The sequence below is a fragment of the Sordaria macrospora genome, chromosome 1, assembly GCF_033870435.1.
Source record: "Sordaria macrospora chromosome 1, complete sequence".
NCBI classification, from domain to species: Eukaryota; Fungi; Ascomycota; class Sordariomycetes; order Sordariales; family Sordariaceae; genus Sordaria; species Sordaria macrospora.
This window is the reverse complement of record NC_089371.1, coordinates 8,403,289-8,426,803: the sequence shown is the minus strand read 5'-3', so window position 1 is coordinate 8,426,803 and position 23,515 is coordinate 8,403,289. Positions and strand designations below refer to the sequence as shown.

At 52.5% G+C, this 23,515-nt stretch overlaps 10 protein-coding genes across 10 annotated transcripts; 5 read left to right on the top strand and 5 right to left on the bottom strand.

Moving 5' to 3' along the window:
* Nucleotides 1–1,631: 1,631 nt before the first annotated feature.
* Nucleotides 1,632–2,444, top strand: SMAC4_00568 (uncharacterized protein; the record flags this gene model as incomplete). Its single annotated transcript, XM_003351973.2, has 1 exon — nucleotides 1,632–2,444. One exon carries the CDS (start codon nucleotides 1,632–1,634, stop codon nucleotides 2,442–2,444), a length of 813 nt encoding a protein of 270 aa, XP_003352021.2.
* Nucleotides 2,445–2,654: 210 nt separating this feature from the next.
* SMAC4_00567 (uncharacterized protein) lies at nucleotides 2,655–3,850 on the bottom strand (the record flags this gene model as incomplete). Its single annotated transcript, XM_003351972.2, has 3 exons — nucleotides 2,655–3,223; nucleotides 3,443–3,638; nucleotides 3,770–3,850. The coding sequence occupies 3 exons, from the start codon at nucleotides 3,848–3,850 to the stop codon at nucleotides 2,655–2,657; spliced, it is 846 nt and encodes a 281-aa protein (XP_003352020.2).
* Nucleotides 3,851–4,310: 460 nt separating this feature from the next.
* Nucleotides 4,311–5,222, bottom strand: SMAC4_00566 (uncharacterized protein; the record flags this gene model as incomplete). The annotated part of the gene is made up of 1 exon (XM_003351971.1): nucleotides 4,311–5,222. The coding sequence occupies one exon, from the start codon at nucleotides 5,220–5,222 to the stop codon at nucleotides 4,311–4,313; it is 912 nt and encodes a 303-aa protein (XP_003352019.1).
* Nucleotides 5,223–6,023: 801 nt separating this feature from the next.
* SMAC4_00565 (uncharacterized protein) lies at nucleotides 6,024–7,467 on the bottom strand (the record flags this gene model as incomplete). Its single annotated transcript, XM_003351970.2, has 1 exon — nucleotides 6,024–7,467. One exon carries the CDS (start codon nucleotides 7,465–7,467, stop codon nucleotides 6,085–6,087), a length of 1,383 nt encoding a protein of 460 aa, XP_003352018.1. The 3' UTR covers nucleotides 6,024–6,084.
* An 839-nt stretch (nucleotides 7,468–8,306) lies between these two features.
* On the top strand, nucleotides 8,307–9,263 carry SMAC4_00564 (uncharacterized protein; the record flags this gene model as incomplete). Its single annotated transcript, XM_003351969.1, has 3 exons — nucleotides 8,307–8,728; nucleotides 8,786–9,069; nucleotides 9,133–9,263. The coding sequence occupies 3 exons, from the start codon at nucleotides 8,307–8,309 to the stop codon at nucleotides 9,261–9,263; spliced, it is 837 nt and encodes a 278-aa protein (XP_003352017.1).
* A 1,180-nt stretch (nucleotides 9,264–10,443) lies between these two features.
* Nucleotides 10,444–12,932, top strand: SMAC4_00563 (uncharacterized protein). The gene is made up of 5 exons (XM_003351968.2): nucleotides 10,444–10,828; nucleotides 10,903–11,095; nucleotides 11,162–11,458; nucleotides 11,510–11,753; nucleotides 11,819–12,932. Exons 1-5 carry the CDS (start codon nucleotides 10,505–10,507, stop codon nucleotides 12,594–12,596), a joined length of 1,836 nt encoding a protein of 611 aa, XP_003352016.1. The 5' UTR covers nucleotides 10,444–10,504; the 3' UTR covers nucleotides 12,597–12,932.
* Nucleotides 12,933–13,071: 139 nt separating this feature from the next.
* Nucleotides 13,072–14,712, top strand: SMAC4_00562 (60S ribosomal protein uL14). The gene is made up of 4 exons (XM_003351967.2): nucleotides 13,072–13,176; nucleotides 13,463–13,510; nucleotides 13,684–13,930; nucleotides 14,104–14,712. The coding sequence occupies exons 1-4, from the start codon at nucleotides 13,163–13,165 to the stop codon at nucleotides 14,212–14,214; spliced, it is 420 nt and encodes a 139-aa protein (XP_003352015.1). The 5' UTR covers nucleotides 13,072–13,162; the 3' UTR covers nucleotides 14,215–14,712.
* Nucleotides 14,713–14,785: 73 nt separating this feature from the next.
* SMAC4_00561 (uncharacterized protein) lies at nucleotides 14,786–16,165 on the bottom strand (the record flags this gene model as incomplete). The annotated part of the gene is made up of 1 exon (XM_066089450.1): nucleotides 14,786–16,165. Exon 1 carries the CDS (start codon nucleotides 15,965–15,967, stop codon nucleotides 14,786–14,788), a length of 1,182 nt encoding a protein of 393 aa, XP_065945897.1. The 5' UTR covers nucleotides 15,968–16,165.
* A 1,582-nt stretch (nucleotides 16,166–17,747) lies between these two features.
* On the top strand, nucleotides 17,748–19,520 carry SMAC4_00560 (uncharacterized protein). Its single transcript, XM_003351965.2, has 4 exons — nucleotides 17,748–18,049; nucleotides 18,122–18,226; nucleotides 18,301–18,742; nucleotides 18,841–19,520. The coding sequence occupies exons 1-4, from the start codon at nucleotides 17,873–17,875 to the stop codon at nucleotides 19,491–19,493; spliced, it is 1,377 nt and encodes a 458-aa protein (XP_003352013.1). The 5' UTR covers nucleotides 17,748–17,872; the 3' UTR covers nucleotides 19,494–19,520.
* Nucleotides 19,521–20,449: 929 nt separating this feature from the next.
* On the bottom strand, nucleotides 20,450–21,982 carry SMAC4_00559 (uncharacterized protein; the record flags this gene model as incomplete). The annotated part of the gene is made up of 2 exons (XM_003351964.1): nucleotides 20,450–21,532; nucleotides 21,938–21,982. 2 exons carry the CDS (start codon nucleotides 21,980–21,982, stop codon nucleotides 20,450–20,452), a joined length of 1,128 nt encoding a protein of 375 aa, XP_003352012.1.
* Nucleotides 21,983–23,515: the final 1,533 nt, after the last annotated feature.

Sequence of the window (23,515 nt, the reverse complement as noted above, 5' to 3'; positions counted from 1 at the left end):
TGGAACCTGAGGGTGGTGAAGTTGGAAAATACAGTGGGTCCTGCGATTTTCAGGGCCTACTTGGTATAGGCCTTTTGTGGGGCCCTGAAAAGACCCCTGTTTCCGTCCATCTGTCTCGGATCGTTCCCCTTGGCGCCGGCTATTCTCCGATATGGGAATCATTTGTGAAACTGATATGGCTCTGGTATGTGGAGCAGAAGATCATTGTCTCCTCGCTCCTGTCTCTTTTCTTCATATATCTCACTTTTGGGGCAGTTTTCGAGGGAGCAAAAATTACATGGACGTCAACTTCTCAGCCCTAGTAGGCCCTGGATGCGCTAAACTAAAATGGGCGCTAATGCAGGGCCAGCCTTCCGGCCAGTGGGGCCGTCTTTTTCGTCTGTTTTCTTCTCGACAACAACACTTCTTTGGGTCTGTGTCTCCCGTCTGTCAACTTCGCACCAATGTTACCATGAGGCTCGACTATCAAGCACGATGCGGCGCCCGACCATTTTGATTACAGTCGCAGCCCTGACGATCCATCAACTACCGGTGCGACCGGTGCGAGCTGCAACGCCATCCCGCTCCAGATCGCATCATCCGTGATCCTGGGAACCAATCAGCAGCCGAGTGTGCCTGACAGTTCAGCACGGACAACCTCTTCTCCGGCTTCTCCTCCACATCCCAAACAATGGCCAGACAGGGGAACTTCTCCGAGAAGATCAAAAAGGTCGAAATCAAGAACAATCGCATTGAAGATCAACATGGCCGAGACAACATCGGAACCACCGGCCTTTGGCTGGGACTACACCTGAGATCTACAGAGGCCCAGATCTCGGATCTCCTCCGTACCATCCATTCTCAGCCTTGTGATCCCTGTTTTCTTTCAAGCTTGGAGCCCCTTCTAGTGTTTCTGGTTTGGCGTACGTTACGGCTGTCTATACAACGCCTCCGGTCACCATGTCCCGGCCGGCTTTCTATCTGCGGCACGTTGCTGTCAACCCCAAGTTGACGTCAGGTACAAAGGCCTGATTCCCCCCTTTGGCCCTTCGCCTGGTAGTTTTCCAAATTCTTGACATAGCAACGGAAAATCTCCAGCAGGATCTGGTCTCTCTTGTTTCTTTTCTGTCCTTTTCCACTCTGCCAGCGTTTGTGTTTCTTTGAGCAACAAGTTTTTCAATCCTGCTGGTCAGAATTGCTTTCTACACCTTGTTTTAGTACTTTCCCTCGAACCAACAGACACAATGGTTCAGTTCACTACCATTCTCGGCACACTTGCTGGTAAGTTCTCCCAGCAAACACCGTCTCTTCGGTGAACTCCGTGCTGACAGATCACTCCACAGCTACTATTGCCTCCGTGCAAGCTCTTCCCGCCGGCCGGACTCTCCAAACTCGACAGACCGGAAACATCCCCGACCCGGCAGGCGCAAATAACGTTGGAAACGGCCAAGGCCTCCAGTTCATCGGTGGACAATGTCTCAGCGCGGCCGACTGCGCATCAACATGCTGTGCAACCCTGCCCCAAGGTAGTACCACCATCGGCGTCTGTTCCGGCCTGGGAGCTCAGTTCCAAGCTGGGAAGCAAGGATGTGGTTTCGGAACTACTGCTGCGGGCAACGGCACCGGCAATACTGGCAATAACCAAGCCGGGAATGGCACCACGACTCCAACCACCGGACAAGGTCGCGGCAACAGGAACAAGGGCGGTAATACTGGCAACACTGGCAACACTGGCAACACTGGCAACACTGGCAACACTGGCAACACTGGCAACACTGGCAACACTGGCAACACTGGCAACACTGGCAACACTGGCAACACTGGCAACACTGGCAACACTGGCAACACTGGCAACACTGGCAACACTGGCAACACTGGCAACGCCGGAAACGCTGGAAACGCTGCTGGAAACGCCGGCAAGGGCAACACGGACAATGCCAATGCCGGCAACACTGGAAACGCTGCTGGAAACGCCGGCAAGGGCAACACGGACAATGCCAATGCCGGCAACACTGGCAACACCGGAAATGCTGGAAATGCTGCTGGTAATGCTGGCACCGGCAATACAGGCAATGCCAACGCCGGAAACTCTGGTAATAGGGGTAATGGCAACGGCAATGCAACTGGAAATACCGGGAACACTGGCAACACTGGCACCACCGGTAATACGGGCAACGCTGGAAACACCGGAAACGCGGGAAACGCCGCCGGTAATAGGGGCAGCGCTGGTGACGCCAGCAGTGGTGGAACTACAGGAAATACTGGCAACGCAGGAAACGCCAGCGATAAGGGGAATGCCAACGGAAGTACAGGCAACACGGGTACTACTGGTGGCGCAACAGACGCTTCCGCTGATCATACCCATTAAATGTTTCGTTCTGATGGGGCAGGCTATGACAACATTGGGAACAATACCGGGCGTTTATTACAACGATTTGGTGCTTGAACATTTACTGCGCAAATGAATCATCTGGGTTCCGAATTAAGCAAGCGGCTTTGTCTCTATCTTTGTTGTTTTTCCTGAGACACTCGTACAGATCCTAGATGCACGAATTCCGTATGAATCTCTATCCTTAACTTCCTATCATGCCATCCCAATCTCCTCCATTCATCGTGATCACCCATGTGCCATATCCAATCCACAAGACTACCAGTTCCCTAGGTAACCGCCTAGTTTAAAGAACCATAACCAACCCCAAAGCAACAGCCAACACCCTCTCCTGCAATCCTCCCATCTGCTTCACACCCGCCGCCTTCCTAGCATCACCCTTCCCTGTCTCCTTAGCCCCATTGCTATTCGTCTCCTGCGTCGCCCCCGCCCCCGAACTAGACTTGGTAGACGTGGCGGCATTGCCATAATCCACCTTGTTAGTGCTCGTGCTCGTCTGACTAACTACGTTGACATTACCACCAGTATTACCCAACCCGGTGGGAGCAACATAAGCAGTAGCCGTCTTCACTCCGCCTCCACCGCCGTTTTTAGACGACACTACGACGCCGTTGTTGTCGGCGGCGGGGCTGACGGTCACGGCGGCGACGTAGGTGTTGCCGTTGGAGAAGTAGGTTAGGACGTCTACTCTGGGGAGACCGTTGTTGTTGTTGTTGTTCCCGTTGGCATCGGGGGAGGAGGTATCAGAGTTCGAGTTGGTCGACCCATCGGATCCAGAGCCAGAGGTTGAACCCACGTCGGTGCCAGGGAGGACGAGGGCTGGGGGGCAAGGGTAGTTGGGGGATTTGTACTTTGCTGAGTGGGTTTGGATGAAGGTGTTAGTAGTCGAGTTAACTTGATTGATCGGAGCGAAGGCACAGATGGAGGGCAAAGAATAAATGGCCTAGAGGGATACAAGATGGGGGATAGAGGACGGAGAAGAAACGGATGGAAGCTTAGAGATGGATTATTGACAAGGTCTTGTTTTAAGATCTCTGGAGAGGTGTTCTTGAGAGAAGAGGAAGGTATACCTACGATCTATGCAATAAATCGCCGCCAGGCCCAAGGTGTTCTCGGCGTCCAGGGAATTGCAGGCCGCGAAGGCACAATCACGGATGCCGTTAAAGAAGTTGGCGTCGTTGCAGAGGCAGTTGAGGTTGGGTCGGCCGTTGGGATACGGGGGGCAGTCCATGTTGTAGGCCTGAGCGAACATGTTCCTGATGCATGTTTGCTATGGTTTTGTGTGACCTGTTAGCGATATCGACGGATGGGTGAGATGTTGTCGGTGATGGAAAAATGTGGTGGTGACGACGACGACGATGCCAACGTTGACGATGGTGGAAAGTGAAGGAAGACGCTTACACCGCAAGGAGCCAGATCGGCATATTCGAGGCCCATCGCGGAGGCCGCAAGGCCCCCGACAATAATGCTGATGATATTCATCGCTTCTTTGTTTTGATGGTATTAATGACGATAACAAGCTGATGTGAGAGAAGGCTGGCCGTTGTGTGCCCCAAAGAGGAGGACAAAAGAAAGAGGGCAAGCTGTGGGAAGCACCAAACACAAACGGAAATTCTGGTCTTTTTCTCTGCAGGCGGGGAACTCGGAGACCGAGCCGGAGAGTGGTCATAAACATTGCCCTCAGGAGGGGCAAATAAACGTTTGATTCCATGCAACAAGCATTTCTTTGAGAGACGCCTTGTCGTGCAGCTGGATAAGGGGAGTTGGTTGGATTCAAGTCCGTGATCTCCGGTATCGCCTCCGAAACGCCGCAGCGAGCATCATGAAATAACAACTTTCTTTCGGCAAGTCCAATACCTTTTCCAAATCTACGCCAGATCCAAGCCTTCGATGGATTCCAAACACCATGCCCCCTCGCTCAAAATCCAAAGCGCATAACCCCTTAAATCCAATAACCGCCCAGATGACTACCAACCAAAAGCACAAACATCCAAACCATCAATCCCCACGACACCCTCACCGTACCCGATGCGCTTCCATCCTCCGCAATCCTCATAACCAACTGATCTCCCAATTCCTCGATGCTCCTCTCAAACTCCTCGAAGCTGCCCGCCTCCCACTTCGCCCCCTTCGCCCCAGGAACCGCGTCCGCCCCTGTAAACGCCAAATACAGCACATCGTCCTCATCAATCCCATTACTCCCGCTCATCTCTTTCCCTCCACATTCCGTCGCCAGCGCCAGACTAGCTTCCCCAACCATCGACTTCGCCCCATCATCCCCATTCGTATCGCCCCACACTCCATAAACCAACTTCTTCCCGCCATTGCACACCACGGCCATCACGCTCAGCGGCTCGACTCCGTACTGCATCGGATCAAAGGTCTTGTGCCCGTCTAAGCTGCTATCATCGCTCTCGATTTCATTCCCGAATACCACGTACGGATGCACGTAGGTATTCAAATCTCTGACACCAGAGACATTGTACGAAGCGACGGTCTCTTGGAAGGCGGTAATGCCCTGGTAATCAGGGCTGGCGCCGATGGAGCAGCGCCCGTCGTCACCGGCGCCTCCTTGTAGTCCGTCGCAGTCAACGTCCATGTTGGCTAGATGCCCTTTGCCGCGGCCGCGGATGTAGAGGATCTTGAAGTCGGTGAGGTGGTCGCCGCAGTAGGTGTAGGTGTCAGGACCATCTTCGGTGCTGTAGAAGCCGCGATCGGATAAAGGGTGTTTGCATGATTTCTGCGTGAGGAGTTTGGTGTAGAGGTTTTGAAGGTTGGAGGGGACGTCGCGGGCGAAGGCCAAAGAGGCTAGGAAAGGGATGGCTAGAAGGAGGAAGGGTATTGATAGTAACATTGTTGCTCAGGTACTGAGTTTAGGAATACGTAGGTATGCAGATAGAGTAGTTGGATGATGAGCAAAGACGGCACTGTCGTCACGGCGCAGTCTGAACTCTGAGAATCCGGGGACAGTGGGTCAACTTATAGAGGATGAGCCGTCGAGATTCTCACGGATCTGGGGTCGGTTCAAGGGTTCACATGCAACGTCGATCGTGCACAGGGGTGACACTTGTCCCTTGGCTTGGCGATTGGAGCCGTTGAAAGTTCAGATGTGAACCTTAAAAGTTCAATTGATGACGACAGCAAAGAGGTGAAATGAGAAGAAGTGTGTTTGTAGGATTCTCGAAAAGTCGCACTGCGCCACACTTCTTGAGCGGAGCGGCCCACCATTTTCAATAATACCAGCCCTACATCAGGCTAGCTGAGCCGTAATGCAACTCGTTGCTGACGAGGAGTGTTGGGGGCAAGCTGAACGTTGGGTGCGGCCCGACGGCGATGAGGTTGGATTGGTGTTGTTTGTGTTCGAGACCGCATTAACAGCAGTACTTTTGACGCTAACAGCACAAACGAGGTTTTCGGGCAAATATAGCTAGTAATGTTGTAAATAACAATACCAGGCTAAAATTTCTTGGACCCCACTCCACAACTCACCGCGACGACAATCACAACAAAAGACAATCAAAGTCTGGGTTGATCAGCTAAGTTGTCTTTCATGACCTTCAAAGAGGATATAGTTATTGATATGCAACCATCGACTTCAATTCGCATCATGAATTTATTACTATTAGTCTCGGAAATAAATGCCTTCCAACATCCCACCAACATGCGACAGCTTCCCTTGAGATTTCTACATCGTGGGAACGCGTTAGGACAGCAATTTAATGTGCGACTAAATCTGTTCCAGACATATCCGGCATGGGGCTGTCTTCTGCCGCCGACAAAGCCATCCCATACCATGTTACAATCTCCGTAACAATAGCCGTCACAGTGACAGTCGGCAACCGCTCAACCTCCTCGTCACGCCTGTCCGGCGGTGTATCAAACAAAGATCCCAATGATGTAAAAGGGGTAATAGCAGCCTCACCCAAGTTCTCCGCCAGCGAGATCATTGTCGACGCCAGATCCGGAACATCCGGAATCTCCGAGAACGAAGTCTCCGTCACACTGGGGAAGCTCGTCTCAGTCGGAACCACCTGCCTCGGGGGTTCCTTCGTGATCCTCTTCGTGTGCGACTCAAACACTTCGGTGATTGTTGGGAGCGGAGGGGAGTGGTAGTTCCCAATAGTATGCAAGCTTGGCAATCCCGGGTCTGACAGGATAAGATCGTACTCGTCGAATTCATGAATAATTTCGCACAGTTCACCGCCACCAACATCAGCAGCGTGCAGTACGGCGTTGTGGGCGTTGTTGAGCCAGGTTAGGCCGTGCTGAAGCGGTTCGCTGATACCAGGGAAGATATCCGCAAGGTTGTTTCCGACCCGGCTGACGAGACGGGGGACGAAGTTGAAGAGAGCGTTTCCAGTCTGGTCAAGGCCTGTTCCCGTGGGAGAAGGCGTGTCGGGCTTGAACCAAGAGTGGAACCTCTCCTCGCAGCTTTTCTCGCTGCTGTTGGCGCCAGGATACTGGCAGGTCCAGGAGTGTATGTCCCATTCTGTGATGTTCTGGATATCGATGAACGTGCAGGGCGAGTCACCGAAGGCTACTTTAGGGTCGTGGAGAAAGGGGTCGATGGTAGCTGCTACTTGGACTGCGACTGTGAAGTTGGTCTCGGGAAGGTCTCTTCTTCTGACTCTTCCGTCTGCTGGTGGCTGTGCGTCTGGCAGTCCGGCGAGTTGGGCCAAGAAGTCGGAGATGGTAACAGAAGTTGTTGTGTTGCAACCAGCTCCATAGTGGTGCAGACCAGTCTCGTCAAAGACTACGGACTCCCCATTGGAGAGATGCGCTGCAAGACGTCCAGCCGCCAAGGCCTCTGGCGAGAGATCGAGGAGACAGCGGGAACCGTCCACAAGCGTCCCAACATAATATGGGGATGTAGCGTTGGTGTTCGTGTAGAAGTAGATCGAGTCTACGTCGGTGGCATTTGGCTCGAAGGCGATCAGTTTGAGCGATGCCGATGGAGTAGGCAAGACGCAGCAAGACGATGGTGAACTAGCAGGCTGTATCGTCACTCCTGTCAAGACGGCGTCCGGAAATACGATGCTCGTCGTGAGTGGACATGGCACTTCTTCGTAGACCTGTGTCCACGGCTTGGTAAGTAACATTGCTTAATCCGATGCGACTTGGGGGGTCTTACGGTGGTCGTTTCTAGAACACCACATGCCGTAAACAATGTCTCTGTTATCCAGCTCGTGGCCAGGCAGCATGTGCCATTGTCACTTTGGGCTCGGGTAAATTCGGTAAAGATGAAGGTGAGGAGTAAAAGGAACAGAAAGTTCAGAGCGAGCATCGTCTCTGCTCCATCCGGGATGGTGAACGCCGGAATCCGTACACAATATTGCGATTGTTTGCAGGGCAGTGGGCGCAAGAATGGAATCTTTCCGACTCAACCTTGTTGTTTTGGCAAATTTGTCTTCCTCCATCGCGACTACCGAGTCGGTGGTACAATACCCAGCACGTCCAATGCACTTGACCTCAAGGTGCGTAACATTTGCCGCGTACCCGACGGAAAAATCCATTTCAGTAATCTTGGTTCAGGAACGTCTTCACATCTCGACATGATCAACTTGATAGGCGGTAAACTCGTAAGAGAAAAGCACATCGACACCTGGGTGGAGTGAGCAGTCCGTTGAGGTAGTCGTGAAACTATGTTGGAATCCTGGGAATGATGCATTGCTGTGAAGTTGTCGAAGGATTGAAGCACCAATATAATGAACGGGCATGCGTTATGCAATCGAGCCACCTAAGACCGATAATGTCTTTCAACAAGAAACATTTGCTTTGTCCCTCTATATACGCAGAGCTGGAACCTCAAATAAAAAGAGATCGACACACGTCGAGCCGAGAAAGGGAGCCAGCCATTTCCACGAACTCTTTCTTTCTGCTGCATTTGCACTACCCAAAACCGTCGCAACTCACCAGAAGATCGTTCTGAACACCCGCGATGCGACTTAAAGCACTTCCCAGCCTGTTGACAGGCTTCATCCTACTCACCTCCACAATCGCGGCCACAAATCCCAAGTTCTCAGCCGAGCAGATGAGACAGTCGCTCTCCGGCGATGGCATCGACCTCGCCGCCGCCGGGGCGCCCGTATGGTTCTTCGGCGAACCCCAAGGACATTTTCCATGCTACCCGACTTTCCCCGTTAACGACGAAGGGCAACAAACACCCGCAGGAGAACTTTGCGATTTCCCCGACACCGATTGTAACTGCCGCGAGCCTTGGATTTCTGACGGAAAGTTTGACCCTTCTTTTCCGGTATACTTTTCCTTCAGGGAGTGTGATAGCGAAGAAGTTCAAGTGGCGTATAACCTCTTTTATGAGAAGGATGGGTTCTCCCCAGAGGGGATCTTTGGACATGCGTAGTGAGTTGATTATCCTCACATTTCTGTTGTGGAAGTTTGCTGACGGACTAAAAACAGCGACTGGGAATATGTCATTGTAATTTGGAAGAAGACAGCATATGGAGAGAATGGAGATTCATCGTGGAGCCCGACCCATCTGCTACTGTCAGCGCATGGCAAGCTGGCCTCTCACAACTGGATGGACTGTGATATGGATGAAGAAACCGGAAAGCCAAAGGTTTACACATCGTGGGCTAAGCATGCCCATTATGCTGAGCCGATGACAAACAAGACAACGCTGTTACGGGAGATGACTGAGGATGCATATCGTGGAGAGGATTGGTGGTATTATCCCAGGGAAGGTGAGAGAAAACAGGATACTAGAAGTAGTGGATGGGCGGTAATGCTAACCATCCACTTTACAGACGACCTTATCAAAGCTGATCGCAGCACGGATATGGGGAAGCTGATCGAGAGCTTCGACTGGGGGCAGGCGGTAGGAAACCCGGCGGTGGTGCATGATCGACTTTGCACGGATGCGACCGCGGAGCAATAAGCTCTGGATATGTTGGGTGAAGCTTTTCTCATTAATAACGGATGATGGAGAGATCGAGTCAAACTCGAGGAACTGAGCCGTGCCGTGAGCTCAGGTTTTTGGCAGTTACGCCTCCCAAATGAACTTGAAGTTGACGATGTGAAGTTGGGAGAGGAGCGTTCGGTTCCACCTCAATGCTTGGCATCTGCTCAGGGCAACGGCAGCTGTCTCACGGCTGGCAGGCAGTTGTGAGAAGACCCACAGTTTTGGCCGAAGTGGTTGTGCGTTCCCGAAAATCAAATTGCTTCAAAAATTTCCATTGCATCTGCGACTACGTTTTGATTCTTCCAAAACAAATGTGATGGCAGCAACGCCATGAGAAGCGAGCTTTCATTGCCGCCATGGATGAGCCACCGAATTTCCATGACGGAGTACTGAAATGATGTTTGTGGCAACGCAAATCCGCAAGTGCACTCGCACTTTATCACGCGGAAAAACGGTAGGTGATCATTTCCTTTCCTCTGCTTTCTCAAAGCAAATCGCAACAACCATTCTCCAACTGCTCTGGCCATCTGGCTGTTCTCATGGGGCTCCTTCGGGAGACCTTCTTCTCTGTGGCACGTCTTGTGTTGCAACTTTGAAGGGGTTGGAGATGGGGGCAATAGGGAGGGGGTCTTCGGGCCCTTTCTCTGTTGTTTGAAATGTTGCAAGAGCAATTTTTACCATATTGAACCATCATAGTCCGCGTCGTTGGCCCGTATCTTCTCTTCTTCGGAGGGGGAGAGATGGGATTTCACAACTTCGAGGCTCCAAGCTGTTCGACATTTCGATATCCTGCTTGTGTAATTTGTGCATGTCTTCTGATGCATAAGATCAACAAGAGTGACCATTGTGGTCTGTGCATATTTTGTGCATGCTGTGAGCGAGCAGCAGCGATAAGCTCACCGTCTCACCGTAAAACCCCACCCCACCTGCCGTCCGCGGTGATGGGCGTCAACTACGTCATAGCTCAGGATCAGGAGGTCGTTCCTGAACACACATCGTGAAGTGAAGTTGTTGTTCTTTTGGGCAGCGACGGTTGTTAGACCGAAATCTGGGGGGCGCATCTTGTGAACTACTTATTGTCTTTTTAAACGTTCAACGCCAAATCTTTGATTTCACGCATCCCACCGCGTGCTTTGGTTACACGTTTCCCAATCCATTCAAGCCATTCTCGTGGCTGCATCGCAGTGTCACAACGCCAAGTTTATAAGACTCGCAACATGTCTCACTCCAAGAACTCTCAAGATGAACAACACGAGGAGGGATCGAAATTCTCCCATCTCCCATTGAGCACAAGCGGCCCGTTAGAATGCGCTCTCAAAGGCACCGTGCTGCTCAACCACCCTTACTTCAACAAGGGGTCCGCCTTCACCAAAGAGGAACGACGCGAATTTGCACTTCATGGCTTGCTACCGCAGCACATCCAGACCCTGGAACAGCAGGTCCAGAGGGCGTATGAGCAATATTGCAGTCAGCCGAATGATTTGGCGAAGAATACATTCATGACTTCGATGAAGGAACAGAATGAGGTGCTGTTTTACAGAGTAAGATGCATCTTCGTTATTCTGTGACAAGTGATAGTATCGAACTTGTAGTTCTAACCTGTGTGTTTTTGCAGCTTTTGGACGATCATATTGAGGAGATGTTCAGTGTCGTGTACACGCCAACAGAAGGAGAAGCCATTCAGAACTATTCAAGACTGTTCCGAAAACCCGAAGGCGTGTTCCTGAACATCAATGATATGGACCACGTGAAGCGTGATTTGGCACAATGGGGAAAGGCTGAGGACATCGACTACATTGTGGTTACCGGTAAGAAGGAATTATCTGACGAAATAACTCCTTGCGTCCAGAAAGAGGATGGCTAACATGATGCAGACGGCGAGGAGATCCTGGGCATCGGTGACCAAGGATGTGGTGGCATCCTTATCTCCATCGCCAAGTTGGTGCTGATGACCATTTGCGGTGGCATCCATCCCAACCGTGTGCTCCCGGTTGTCTTGGACTGCGGCACCGACAACGAGAAGCTCTTGAAGGATGACCTTTACCTTGGCCTCCGGCAGAAGCGTACCCGGGGTGAGAAGTACGATGAGTTTGTCGAGACCTTCGTTAACGCTGCGCGTGAACTTTACCCCAAAGCATACATCCACTTCGAGGACTTTGGCCTAGATAATGGTATGTTGCACAGGCCTAACTTGCCCGCACGGTAACTGACATAACAACTAGCACGTCGCCTTTTGGAGAGATACCGACCTAAGATTCCCTGCTTCAACGATGATGTGCAGGGAACAGGGTGTGTAACTCTGGCCGCCATCATGGCAGGTATACACATTTCGAAGCAGAAGTTGAGCGACATCCGGCTGGTGGTCTTCGGTGCTGGCACGGCAGGTGTTGGTATCGCCGACCATGTTCGCGATGCTATTGCCGCAGATGCGGACATCAGTCCCAAAGAGGCTGGCAAGCAAATCTGGTACGTCCACGCACACCGCCCCTACGACGGGTATCTTCACGCAACAGAACACTGACACTACGCAGGCTCATCGACAAACCTGGGCTACTCACCACCGAGTCAGACTCGCTGTCAGAGGCTCAGAAGAAGTATGCCAAGTCGCACGACGACTGGGCCGACAAGAAAACCGATCTCCTAGGTGTGATCAAGGAGGTCAAGCCGCACGTCCTGATCGGCACATCCACAAAACCAAAGGCATTCACGGAAGATGTGGTTCGTGAGATGGCAAAGCACGTCGAGCGCCCCATCATTTTGCCCTTGTCAAATCCAACCAAGCTTCACGAGGCCGTACCCGAGGATCTCCTCAAGTGGACAGACGGCAAGGCCCTCGTTGCCACAGGTAGTCCCTTCGACCCCGTCAAGGGCCCCTGGGGCAAGGATGGTAAAGAGATCGAAATCGAAGTGGCAGAATGCAACAACAGCGTGGTGTTCCCGGGTATCGGTCTGGGCTCTGTGCTGTCGCGGGCCAACCGTGTGACGGACAAGATGTTGATGGCGGCATCGAAGGGTGTTGCTGAGATGGGCCCGGCTCTGAAGGATGATAAGGCTCCGCTGCTTCCCGGCGTTGATATCGTCCGCGATGTGAGCGTGCGCGTGGCTCGGAGAGTCATCTTGGCGGCCATGGAGGAGGGCGTAGTCGAGGAGAAGGATGTGCCGACGAAGGAGGAGGACCTTGATGAATGGATCAGGGAGCAGATGTGGGATCCGAAGTATAGGCCGCTGAAGTATGTTGAGGGTGAGAAGGCCAGTCGAGGGGCAAAGGGCGACTTGCGTGTGCTGGGCAACCCGAATGATGTCGATTGACGATAATATCGTGGTGTTGGTGGTACCTCTACGGCTGGGGGAGTGTCTTGGCGTGGCTATTGCCGGACGTCATGGCTGGTGGTTGACATTGATTGGTGCGCGACTTGGCGATTTGGACCTGGCTGGCGCACATTTTGTGCTGTATGATACCATTGTTTAGAGCTTGTCCAGTCATCTGCTGAATGCAATTGAATGCTGAATTTGTCCTCTTTTTCATCCTGGTCGTTGTAATTTATCGATGCGTCCTTGCGTGAACCGTTGAAGTGGCTTACCAGTCGGCGAATGCCAAAAGCGCAAAGGGAATTGTCAAGTTGAAACTGGTCTGGGCTGCACGAAAAAAGCAGAGCCCCACTATTTTGTGCCAAGACTGGGATTGTTCGTCTGGCTTGACGGGCTTGGCCACTGCACGTGACCGTCACAAAGGACAGTAGGGTTTGCGGTCCACACCAACCCAAGGCCCAAAAAAAATATCGCGGCTGTCGTTCAATTTTGGCCTTGCTGAATTTCCCCTCCGAAATTTCGACTCCCCCATCACCAGTCGCCATTTCAGCAACCAGACCGTCGCAATGGCCAAGCTTTCGTGAGTAACCACGCCAGCGATCGATTCCGACCTGTTTTGTGGCTGTTTTGCTGTCCGCCCAGCCGAGGTGCTGCCCGACAAATTGAGGTGGTCGCAAGAGGAGGAAATCGCAATCGACGAAATTGTGCGGAGGAGGATGCTCCCAGATTGAACCAGACGTCATTTGGACGGTTTTTGGAGGTTCTGGACACCACGGACGTCATATTGGGACCGGCAGCAAGCAGCCAGAAAACAGCGACGAAAATACGGAACCAACAGCGAGATCAGTGAGCTAACAGTGATACAGTCGTGGTGCCCCCGGTGGCAAGCTCAAGATGACCCTGGGTCTCCCAGTGTACGTTACGATTCCCATTCCCGTCCTATCTAGCACGAAACGCGAATCGCCAATTTCCAATCGAGCTCGAGCGCGATGAACATCTCCAATCGACACACCACAAATCCACGAAACACGAAGCACGCGAACAACGGCAGACACAGGAATGAATGGCTAACATGGCGACTTTACAGCGGTGCCATCATGAACTGCGCGGACAACTCCGGTGCCCGTAACCTTTACATCATCTCCGTCAAGGGTATCGGTGCTCGTCTCAACCGCCTCCCCGCTGGTGGTGTCGGCGACATGGTCATGGCCACCGTCAAGAAGGGCAAGCCTGAGCTCCGCAAGAAGGTCCACCCCGCCGTCATCGTCCGCCAGTCCAAGCCCTGGAAGCGCTTCGACGGTGTCTTCCTCTACTTCGAGGACAACGCCGGTGTCGTAAGTGTCCACCGATACCACATTTCTGCCACAGCCTGGGCATTGGGTTCTGCATTGGGAGGATCAGGGAGGAGCAATCGCTGGGGAGAATGATACGGAGATGCAGAACCACAATGCCAGGGTGTTGGAAGCACAGTTGAAACTCGGACAACGCTAACCATTGCCTTTTCCAGATCGTCAACCCCAAGGGTGAGATGAAGGGTTCCGCCATTACCGGCCCCGTCGGTAAGGAGGCTGCTGAGCTTTGGCCCCGTATTGCCTCCAACTCCGGTGTCGTCATGTAAAGTGGTTATCCGGTAGCAATGGAATGGATCTTTTATGGGCTTGCGCGGGTCTTTTTTTCGAGGAACGAACAATGTCATCCGGAAATCTCGTCTTCCCCATAGATGCAAGGAAGATGAAGAGGATGAAGGCCTTAACCGGCCCGGCTGGATTGGCAGGCATTTGCATTTCGGTTGCGGCGTGCTCGGGAGTCATACCACATGCATGATATACAGGTCAATTCACACCCAGTTCTTCGAACCCCTTGACCGCGCGCGGCTCGGGATCATCATCACAAGGGTGCCTCTGCAAGCCGACGTCTATGTTTTCCTTTTCATGCATAACAAGCAAGGGCGGGAATCCACGGTACCGGGCGCAGGGCAATGACCCGCGATGGACTGTGTTGGATGGCCATGTACGTTCTTCAACTCCAGATATCCCGAGAAGACGATGGGGGCTTCTCCCCAAGCAAATAACATGAAGGTCGCCATTCCCAAACCATTACCATTACTACTATGCTGTATCTATGTTGATGACTTGGTTATATACAATCTAAATGCTGCTGACCCTACTATCCATAGATGACTCCATGCTCTACCTAATGATGGTGGCATTCAGCTTGAGCGACCCCAGGCTGCGACCGCCGTCGCTAACCCAGCTCGACAGGATACGGTTGAACATCTCCGGGTCCTGAATCTGAGGAGCATGTCCAAGATACGGGAACGACACCAGCGTAGCGTCAGGAATCGCCGCCTGCGCCTTGCGTCCCAAGACAGCATAGTTACCGAGCTTCGCCTGCACCTCGGGCGGCGACCACACCTTGCCAATAGCTGTGTTATCCTTCTCGCCAATCACCAACAACGTCTTGGGCTTGATCTTCTTGTACTCGTGAATGGTCGGCTGTCCCAACACCATCTCAACCACACGCGCCTGGTCTGCCCAGAACTTCTCCTTCTGGTCGCCCTCGTACACCTTGGTCAGCATCACCACCCACTTGTCAAAGTCCTCTGTCCACTCGGCGCCGGGGTAGTACGTCGCCTGCTCGTACCCTCTCAGCGAGGCATACGTCGTCGTCTTCTCATCGTTCGCCAACAGATCGAACGAGCGGTCGGGCACGCCAAGCTGCTTCCAGTCCTCCAAACCGATCGGGCTGACCAGCACCAACGACTTGGTAAACTCCGGGTACGTCAGCGCGAAGCGCGAGGCCAGCATGCCGCCGAGCGAGTGGCCGATGACGATGGGCGGCTTGGTGACGCCCAGCGCCTTGAGCAGGTTGCGCGTGTTGGTCGCCAGGCCCTCCAGGTCAAAGGTGTACTGCGTCGGCTTGGTCGACTTGCAGAAGCCGAGCTGCTCGGGTAGGATGACGCGGTACCCGGCCTTTTGCAAAGGGGTGGCGGCCGCGTACCAGGTCGGGCCGCAGAAGTTCTTGCCGTGTAGGAGGAGGACGGTCTGGGGCTCTCTGGGACCGACGCTGAAGAAGGGGTTGTAACCGGGAGGGAGAAGGTCCATGAAGCCCATCTCCAACACCTCCTTGGAGCCCTTGACGGTGGAGGTCAGGTTGTAGAACCATAGCGTCGAGGGGTAGGTGTAGTTGAAGCCGTTGACGTTCTGGGGGCGCTTGGCTGGGTAGATGTTTTTGTTGCTGAGGGCGAGGGTGGCGGCCACCGAAGCATCCGCGTCGACGGAGGAGGTATCCTCGACGATGGCCGTGGACGCGGGGGCGGCTGAGATGAGCGGCAGAGCAGCGCCGGCGACAAGGAGGGTAAGCAGTTTCATGGTGGTTGCGGGTAGCGGCGTCCTCTGGTTCTGGGTCTGCTGCGTGATGGTGGGGGAAGCGAAGCGGCTATGATGTGATATCAAGCCAGCTGAAGATCACGTATGGCTTGGCTTAGTGTGGTGTAGGACAGACAGATGGGGGGATCATCACTCTACATTGCTGTCACTTCTATGGAGGAAGGATCCGGGTTGTATATAAGGTCGTAGTCGGATATTCGGCTCCGGTCTTTTTCTTCACCTTCCACCTCCAAGGAACAGCGGTATGCCCGACCGACCGAGCATAGAAGCAAACTACATGCGTGTTGGGTGAAGATCGCGAGATTTGTGCTACAAGACGTTACATTGTAATTAGAGAGAAGTCTTGTGTGGAGGGATGGCGGGTTCCACCAACCGACCGACCGACTGACGGCTCGGACGGGAAAGCTAGAATGTTCATGATGGCAAGCCGCGTCAGTTAGCGGACAATTACACATGTTAGGGCTAGGCAATCCCCCCATGATACCTATTTACGTACACCCGCGCACAAAATAGTGGTGATGGGTAGGTATACGTGTATTGACGAAGAATAAATGGGAATTGCCAATTCCTCGGCTATGGAAGTGTGGGTGGGGGTTGAGATACCATCATCCATCCATAACCCACGGTAAATGCAATCGAGATGGCCAGGGGCAAGGCAGAAGCGGCTTCGAAATAACAACGGCGACTAAGGACTATGGGTAGGTGACATTCCATCGACTCCCGGGGGCATGAATGGTGAAACTGCAATTAATCCGCACCATTCAAACAGCCCATTCTGACCACGCTTGCGGCAATTGTCTGCTTGGAAGAAGAAACGCAATTTTAGAAGGGGGAGTTTGTACTCTTTTCACCTTCCCAACATGTCGATATCCCGTTCTCGTTTCTGCAGTTGGGGTGCGCTGGGTGGCTCCGGGGTGGGTATCGCCGAGTGGCCCCCCGTTGTTTCGGAGCCATCACGATAATGACGGGGGATTTGGCGGCGGCGTGGCGCAGGTACAAATTATCAAAATTATGTACCTGCATTTCAGCCAATCTTTCAACAATTTCCATGTGATGATGCGATTGTGAAGGCATCGACACGAAGACCACACAACGCCCACATTATCACACAAGCTTTTTTTTCCCGCGCCGACAAGCCACCCAAAAATGTTCCGTTCCACCCCGGTCTTCCATTGTCGGGTTTAGTCTCCGGATCGGCCATCGCACCCAATCTAGACAGTGCGGCGACACAAGAGGCAGGGCCTTTGCTGCACCAGAGTAGCATCAAATCTCGTCTGGGAAGCACTGTGGGATAGCCGATGCCCTTGCCTTCTAAGCGACCTTGGCTCTCACGACACAAGAGCTTTGTTGCGTTTGTTGCGGGAGGAACAACTCCGACGGCCAGTCACAGTCCGTCAGCCTCTCCCCCCCCCCACGCCCTTATACTATTCCCTTCATGGGCTGGACAATGTCTCGCAACTTCAAAGACATGCGCATCATTCAGCTTGAGTTTGCACTACCCACACCGCATCAAACCTCCCCACATCAGAGTGCCTTGTTACCTTTCGCATGATACCACACTACCAGCCATTAGACTTTCTTAACAATGTAGGCGATATAGGAAATAGGTAAAAAGTCTGCTTCAGACTATGGTACGGTTGCTTTTCTTTTTTCCCATGGTGAAAAGGTGGATCATTCAGGAATCAGAATAGGTATTTACCAGCCATGGACCACCCACCCACACACACCTGGGCTGTTCCTTGACTTCTTGAAAGTGTTGTCTTGATCGCTTCCCGCCAGGAAGGGAATATCATGGGTATTCTCCAGTTTGTACGCCGATCTCCCTAAGATCTCACTACTCCGCCCTATTCTCCACGAGTCAAGCACGGCGGGCCGCGCTGCCAAAAGATGATCAGGGTCCCGGGGAACCAGCCCGGCGACAATAGGGCACATTCCATCGAAACTCCGGCGATCGTTCTCTTCATCACCACTTTTTTCTTGGTCGGTGTGAGGATATGGGCTCGGTTCAAGCAAGCGTCATGGAAGGGCCTGGGATGGGATGACTACACGATTTTGCTATCATGGGTACGTTGTTCTTGATTCTGGAAGGGGAAGAAGGTATACATACGGGCTAGTTTGGTCTAACAACATGAACAGGTCTTCGCACAAGTGGTGTCAGCACTCATGATGGCTTCATGCGCCTATGGGTTCGGTCAACACATCCGCAACCTCTCGAAGGAGAATAAACTCATGACTTTGAAGGTATGAAGACGCAATATCCTAATGTGTCGTACACAATACAATCATCTCACTAACACGATCCTGCAACCACACAGCTCTTCTACGTAGCTCAAGCCTTCTACAAAATCACCATCAACCTCACAAAAACCTCCATCCTCCTCCTCTACCTGCGCATCTTCGTCCAACGATGGTTCCGGATAGCATGTTACATCCTCATGGGCATCATCAGCGCCTACATGATTGCCACCTTCGGCGCCTCGGTCTGGCAATGCACACCCGTCCCTCGAGCCTGGGACAAGTCCATCCCTGGAACCTGCGTCGACATCACGATCAACTGGTACGCCAATGCGGGATTCAGCATCAGCACCGACATTTTGATATTGGCGCTGCCCATGTACCCGATTTTCATGTCGCACCTGCGCAAGACGCAGAAGGTGGCGGTGGTGCTCATGTTTGCTCTCGGTTTCTTCACGACGATTACTAGTATCTTGAGGATGCAGACTTTGACCTTTTCGACAAAGACGCCTGATACTACTTGTACGTTTTTTTTTTTTTCGTTCCGCCCCTCTCCTCAACCGCTTGACCCCCTTCCTTACTAGGTTGTTGGCAAACTAACACCTTCACGCAAAACAAAGACGACCTCGACTCCTCAATCTGGACCATCATCGAGCAAAACATGGCCATCATCTGCGCCTGCCTACCCGTCTGCCGCTTACCACTCGCCTACCTCTTCCCCAAACACTTCGCCATCTCCCACCACAAACAACGCACCGGTCCCGAGGGGGACATTGGCCACCGGGAAATCTCTTCCCAGTCCGAGCTACGAAGCTGGCAAGGTCCGCATCAGCACGACGTCGCTATCGAAGCCGGGCACGGTACTGGTCCCGGACAGGATGGGAATTACGAAATGGACAGGAAATACAACCCCACTTCATCGGGGCGTCGCCCATCCGCGTCGGGATCTGTTTATTCTGATTTGGGGGAGAGGAAAACGTCGACGGATGTGGGCGTAGCTGTGTATCAGCGGGACGGGGTATCAAGTGAAGACGATAAGGTTATGGTGGGAGATGCAAATAGCGAGGATACCATTTTTCACGTGTCATCTGTGTCAGCGACAAGGCCGAGATCGAGGTCAAATTCGAGGATGGGCATGGGGATGGGGATCGAAATGAGGGACAGGGATCGATCAGGAGACAGGATGCACCATGCGGGAGTGGAAGACAGACCAGGCGGCGGCGGCGGGATTCAGATGACCACGCAGTTTAGTATTACTTATGATGAGCGATAGAGGTACGGTACGGTAGAGACATAGAAAGAGGGAGAGACAAAGGCAAAGGCAATGATGGGCCGGCGACCGGGATGGTTGGACCGGAAGACTTAATGGGATCACGTTTCAACGTTCTCACATGTGTCTGTGTCTGAGTCACGGTGCTTGCATTTACCGTATCTTGGTGCTTGAAAGGTCATGAGCAATCAAGGAATGGCTGAGCAAGATTAATCTGGTTCTTTCCTTGCAGGCATGCAACCGAGAAAGTACGAGTGGCAGGAGGGGGTCATGTGTGCCTACAAGCATTCTCTGTCCTCGGCTCCACCTCCGGGCTCCGGCGCCGTTCGGGTGGGCTTGGGGCCGGGACGTCCCGCTCGTAGATTCGTCCCGCAACTTGATCCCCCAGCTTTCATCGTGTCTTTGTGGAGAATGGAGTCACTAATATCCTGAAGGATTCAATTTTTGTACCTGAGTCATTGTTCTATTACCTATCAATGTTGATGGTATTCTACGGGCTCTTTGGGAGGGAATGATGCATCCTTTGAGGATACTACATCGGATACTTCCACTGAGATAAGGGCAAAATAAACGAAAAACTCCAGGACGTTGTCCATGCATCCATGCATCCAACTGAGATCGTGGTTGAAACCTCGTTGGTCTTGTGAAATGAAGAGAAAGGTCCCAAAAGGACTGCCACTCCTCCAGCTTGGTAAATACCCGAATTCCGACCAAGATGTTGGGAGACGAATAGTGTAGTGGAGACACAACTCCTTGTGCTTCGTGTTCCTCCGCGTGTGTCTCTGTTGCCGTTTCCTTCCTTCCTTCCTTCCTTCCTTCCTTCCTTCCTTGCTTTCTTCGCTTTTTGGTGCCCTGAAACTCTCACAACCTGGATAAGGTGATCGTGTATCGTACCCACAGAATAATATCCTTGACCCTTTGTTTGCACGATGACAAACAGTCTACCTCATCAAGCCATCTTATTGCCCCTGGAGGTCTTCAAAAAGCCCAAGATAACTTGTCCAACCGGGCTTGACCACTGTCCAGATATGCTCCGAGCACATCTCATCCTCATACTCGAACAGCCGCAGATCACGCCGTCTGCGCAGTATGTTCGCCTGGTGCGGATCCATATCCACAGGTATCTCGGGGTCGGGCAGATGAGTGCGCGGCACGCCGCAGATCGGTTCCAAACACGTGTAAGTGAACACGATGCCGAGCTTCCCCATTCTCCTCTTGATAACTTCCAAGTAAGTCCACGGATCGATGGCCAAGGTCGAGGAACAGAATCCCCATACATTGAACTTGGCCGGTGAATCTTTGACGGGGACGGAACGTGCAAAAGGCCTGACGGCGTAGTTGACGTGGATCTCGCGGAGCTTGGCCTTGGTGTCATGCGCGCGTCGGGCGAGGGTGAGGAGGAATGCCCAGAGGTCCCTGTCGAGGGGACACAGTAGGGTGCACTTTGGCTTATGCGCTGGGTCCGCGGAGAAGCAAGGGCCGTGGCGAAGGGCGCACTCGGTGCCGACGTCCAAGGTGAGGCGAGTTAGGCTCGGAGCGCCGAGAAGCCGGTCTAGTTCCTCGTGGAGCTCCTTCAGTATCTCGGGGTTCTTACCGGCTCTCTTCCGTTTGTGGAAGAAATTCGCGTGGCCGGCAAAGATAGCCGAAAGATGGAGGTGTTTCAGGCTCTCGTATTCCAGGAAATTGGGTGTGGTGTTGTGGTGCAGACCGAAGCCGGTTCTGCCAGGAAAGACTTGCTCAAACCCAGGCCTGTGCATCTGTAGATAGGTATACGGTGTCACTGAGAACCCGATTCGCAAGCTCTGCAATGTGGTCTGATGAGGCTTGAGCATGGTGTGTAACCTGTTCATGATCACACAGGTCATCGAAACCTCGTCGCTGTATTGGACGTTGTTCACGTCCAGAGACTCCCAACCAAACCGCATCATGAGAGCAAAATGCTCAAGTTCGCGTGGCCATTTGATGAGAGACTCGAGGGTTTGGTAAGACCGGCCGAAGTCGTTGAGGATGAGTGTCTTGAATCCTGCCTTGTGCTTCGGACTCTGTGGCTGCTGTTAGTAGGGAGTAGTGACATGGAATGGAAGCCACAATGGTTCGGACTAGATCAGGGGGCGTGGACTTGCCTGCAGAAATTCATCCATAAATGGGCCCGCAGACACGGCACCATGTGGAAGTACCTCAGATGGGGAACGCATGTGAGAGAGACACAAAACATCTAGGTCTGAGAGCATGGCAATTGATCTAACCAGATCAAGCCAGACTGGTTGGGAGAGCCTCTCGCGGACAAAAGATAGTCTTAGCCTTTTGACTCCTAGGTGAAGGGCCACAGCAGCTTTGAAGAAATCCACCTGCCATTGTACCGAAGCATTGGTGTCCCAATCGAGTCTGGACAGGTGAGATTCGTGCAGGCCCGACGGCGAGGCCAACGTATAATCGATCGAACGGACGTTGGTGGCCTCGGCTAGTGTGTGCTTGGAGTAAATCTTTGGCATCACTACCAAATGAGTCGGACTGTAGTATGTATCAATGTTACTGTTGTTGTTAGTCCTTTTAATAGTATGCGACTTACGATACAGGGAATCTCGGGTCGATGTTCAGTGCCCTGCAACTCAGTGCTGTCTTGGGCCGAGGTGGAAACGTGAGTCTTGCTCGCGCCAGTTCAACGCCCTCGTATGTATTGACAATTTCAAATCGGTACGATTGTAAAACAGAACTGTAGTCCTGCTCTTCTGGCCACTCCCTGGGCACCGTACTGTAATGCCTGGGGAATGATGGGTAGCATTCCAGTTTGGGGAGAGTAGGGTCAATCAAGTTTAGACAATCGTAAGCCAATGGTGCTCCAATACGATGAATCTTTTTGCAAGTTAGCAACACTGAAAGGTATTCAGCATTGTCCAGCCGCAAGTGGAAATCCGAGTAAGCGTCGAAGTCGATGGGCTCGGCATGTTTTTCCTTCACAGAAGGGTGAATCAAAATGCGACATTCCCAGAGAATCGCTGTTAGAAGCTCTTCCGGAAGATCAAGGAGTGTGCGTTTCGCCATGATGTTGCATGTTTGAAGCGTATCGGGATGATGGTCAGGGTCTTTGAGTGTCTCAGGAGGATGGAAAGCTGGTGGGTGTCAGAAGTTTGGAAAGAGAGAGAGAGAACGTCGAAACTTCAAGCACGGGGCCCCGTTTAGTCTTGTGCGGCTTGGGGCTGGGGGAACTCCGTCGTTTCTTCAAGCTGGTCTTTACACTGCTCGTAGTTATGCTCGCTCGGTGCTACAGCCACCAGAAGCACGACGCTCTGCCACACAATGGTCTGCATCAGCACAACAAGGTCAGGTGTGGTAATGCAGCAAGGTAATGTATGCCAAAACTTGGTACTTACGCCCTCTATGCAAAGAGATGAGAAGAGCATGCAGATGCTGGGTAAAGCAAAGCAAACACTCTGTCTATCGTTACCTCTAGATCCTCAAGTCCAAGTCCACCTCAACGGCGTGGCTTACTCAGGACAATAAGTTCCTTAAATGCCAATATTCCGGTGGTATAATCTTTCCAATAGAGCTCTGGAAGCCGACCGAGTGGCACTTCATCGGACAGAAAACTTGTAAATTGTAATATTGTGACAATGCATGAATGAAGGTTACCGCAAGAAACTCAGTAGAAAACTGTTTTTAATAACATTTCTAAACTCAACTAAATTTAATCGACGACAACATAACATCTGCCCTTACTCAGGTCCCTGGAAGTCAGCGGCAATCAGTTTTTTCGTGTAGTCTTGGAACATGACCGAGTAGCTTTTCTTGGAGCGCCAAAACGTTCCGAGTGGGCTTCCACCCATGACGCTGCCTGGTCCAGCGACCACATTTTGTCGCCAATTCCATCCCTCCATAAAAGATGCAACCACCAGTGAGTTGTTGGAACCCACCCACAGAACCTCCATCCGCTTGTCATTCAACATTATGGCTGTCAAGCCACTGTCCACACGCGCGGAGTACTTGGCCATGTTCCATCGCGTCCAAGAACCCTGGAATTCATACCA

Excerpts from the sequence above, each read along its gene's own strand:
- SMAC4_00563 (XM_003351968.2), top strand. The coding sequence starts at position 10,505 with ATGTCTCACTCCAAGAACTCTCAAGATGAACAACACGAGGAGGGATCG. Across the intron at positions 11,096-11,161 it reads CGACTACATTGTGGTTACCG|ACGGCGAGGAGATCCTGGGC; the intron begins GTAAGAAGGAAT and ends AACATGATGCAG. Across the intron at positions 11,459-11,509 it reads GGACTTTGGCCTAGATAATG|CACGTCGCCTTTTGGAGAGA; the intron begins GTATGTTGCACA and ends CATAACAACTAG.
- SMAC4_00560 (XM_003351965.2), top strand. The coding sequence starts at position 17,873 with ATGATCAGGGTCCCGGGGAACCAGCCCGGCGACAATAGGGCACATTCC. Across the intron at positions 18,050-18,121 it reads ACACGATTTTGCTATCATGG|GTCTTCGCACAAGTGGTGTC; the intron begins GTACGTTGTTCT and ends CAACATGAACAG. Across the intron at positions 18,743-18,840 it reads AAAGACGCCTGATACTACTT|ACGACCTCGACTCCTCAATC; the intron begins GTACGTTTTTTT and ends CGCAAAACAAAG.
- SMAC4_00562 (XM_003351967.2), top strand. Across the intron at positions 13,511-13,683 it reads ATGACCCTGGGTCTCCCAGT|CGGTGCCATCATGAACTGCG; the intron begins GTACGTTACGAT and ends GCGACTTTACAG. Across the intron at positions 13,931-14,103 it reads TCGAGGACAACGCCGGTGTC|ATCGTCAACCCCAAGGGTGA; the intron begins GTAAGTGTCCAC and ends TGCCTTTTCCAG.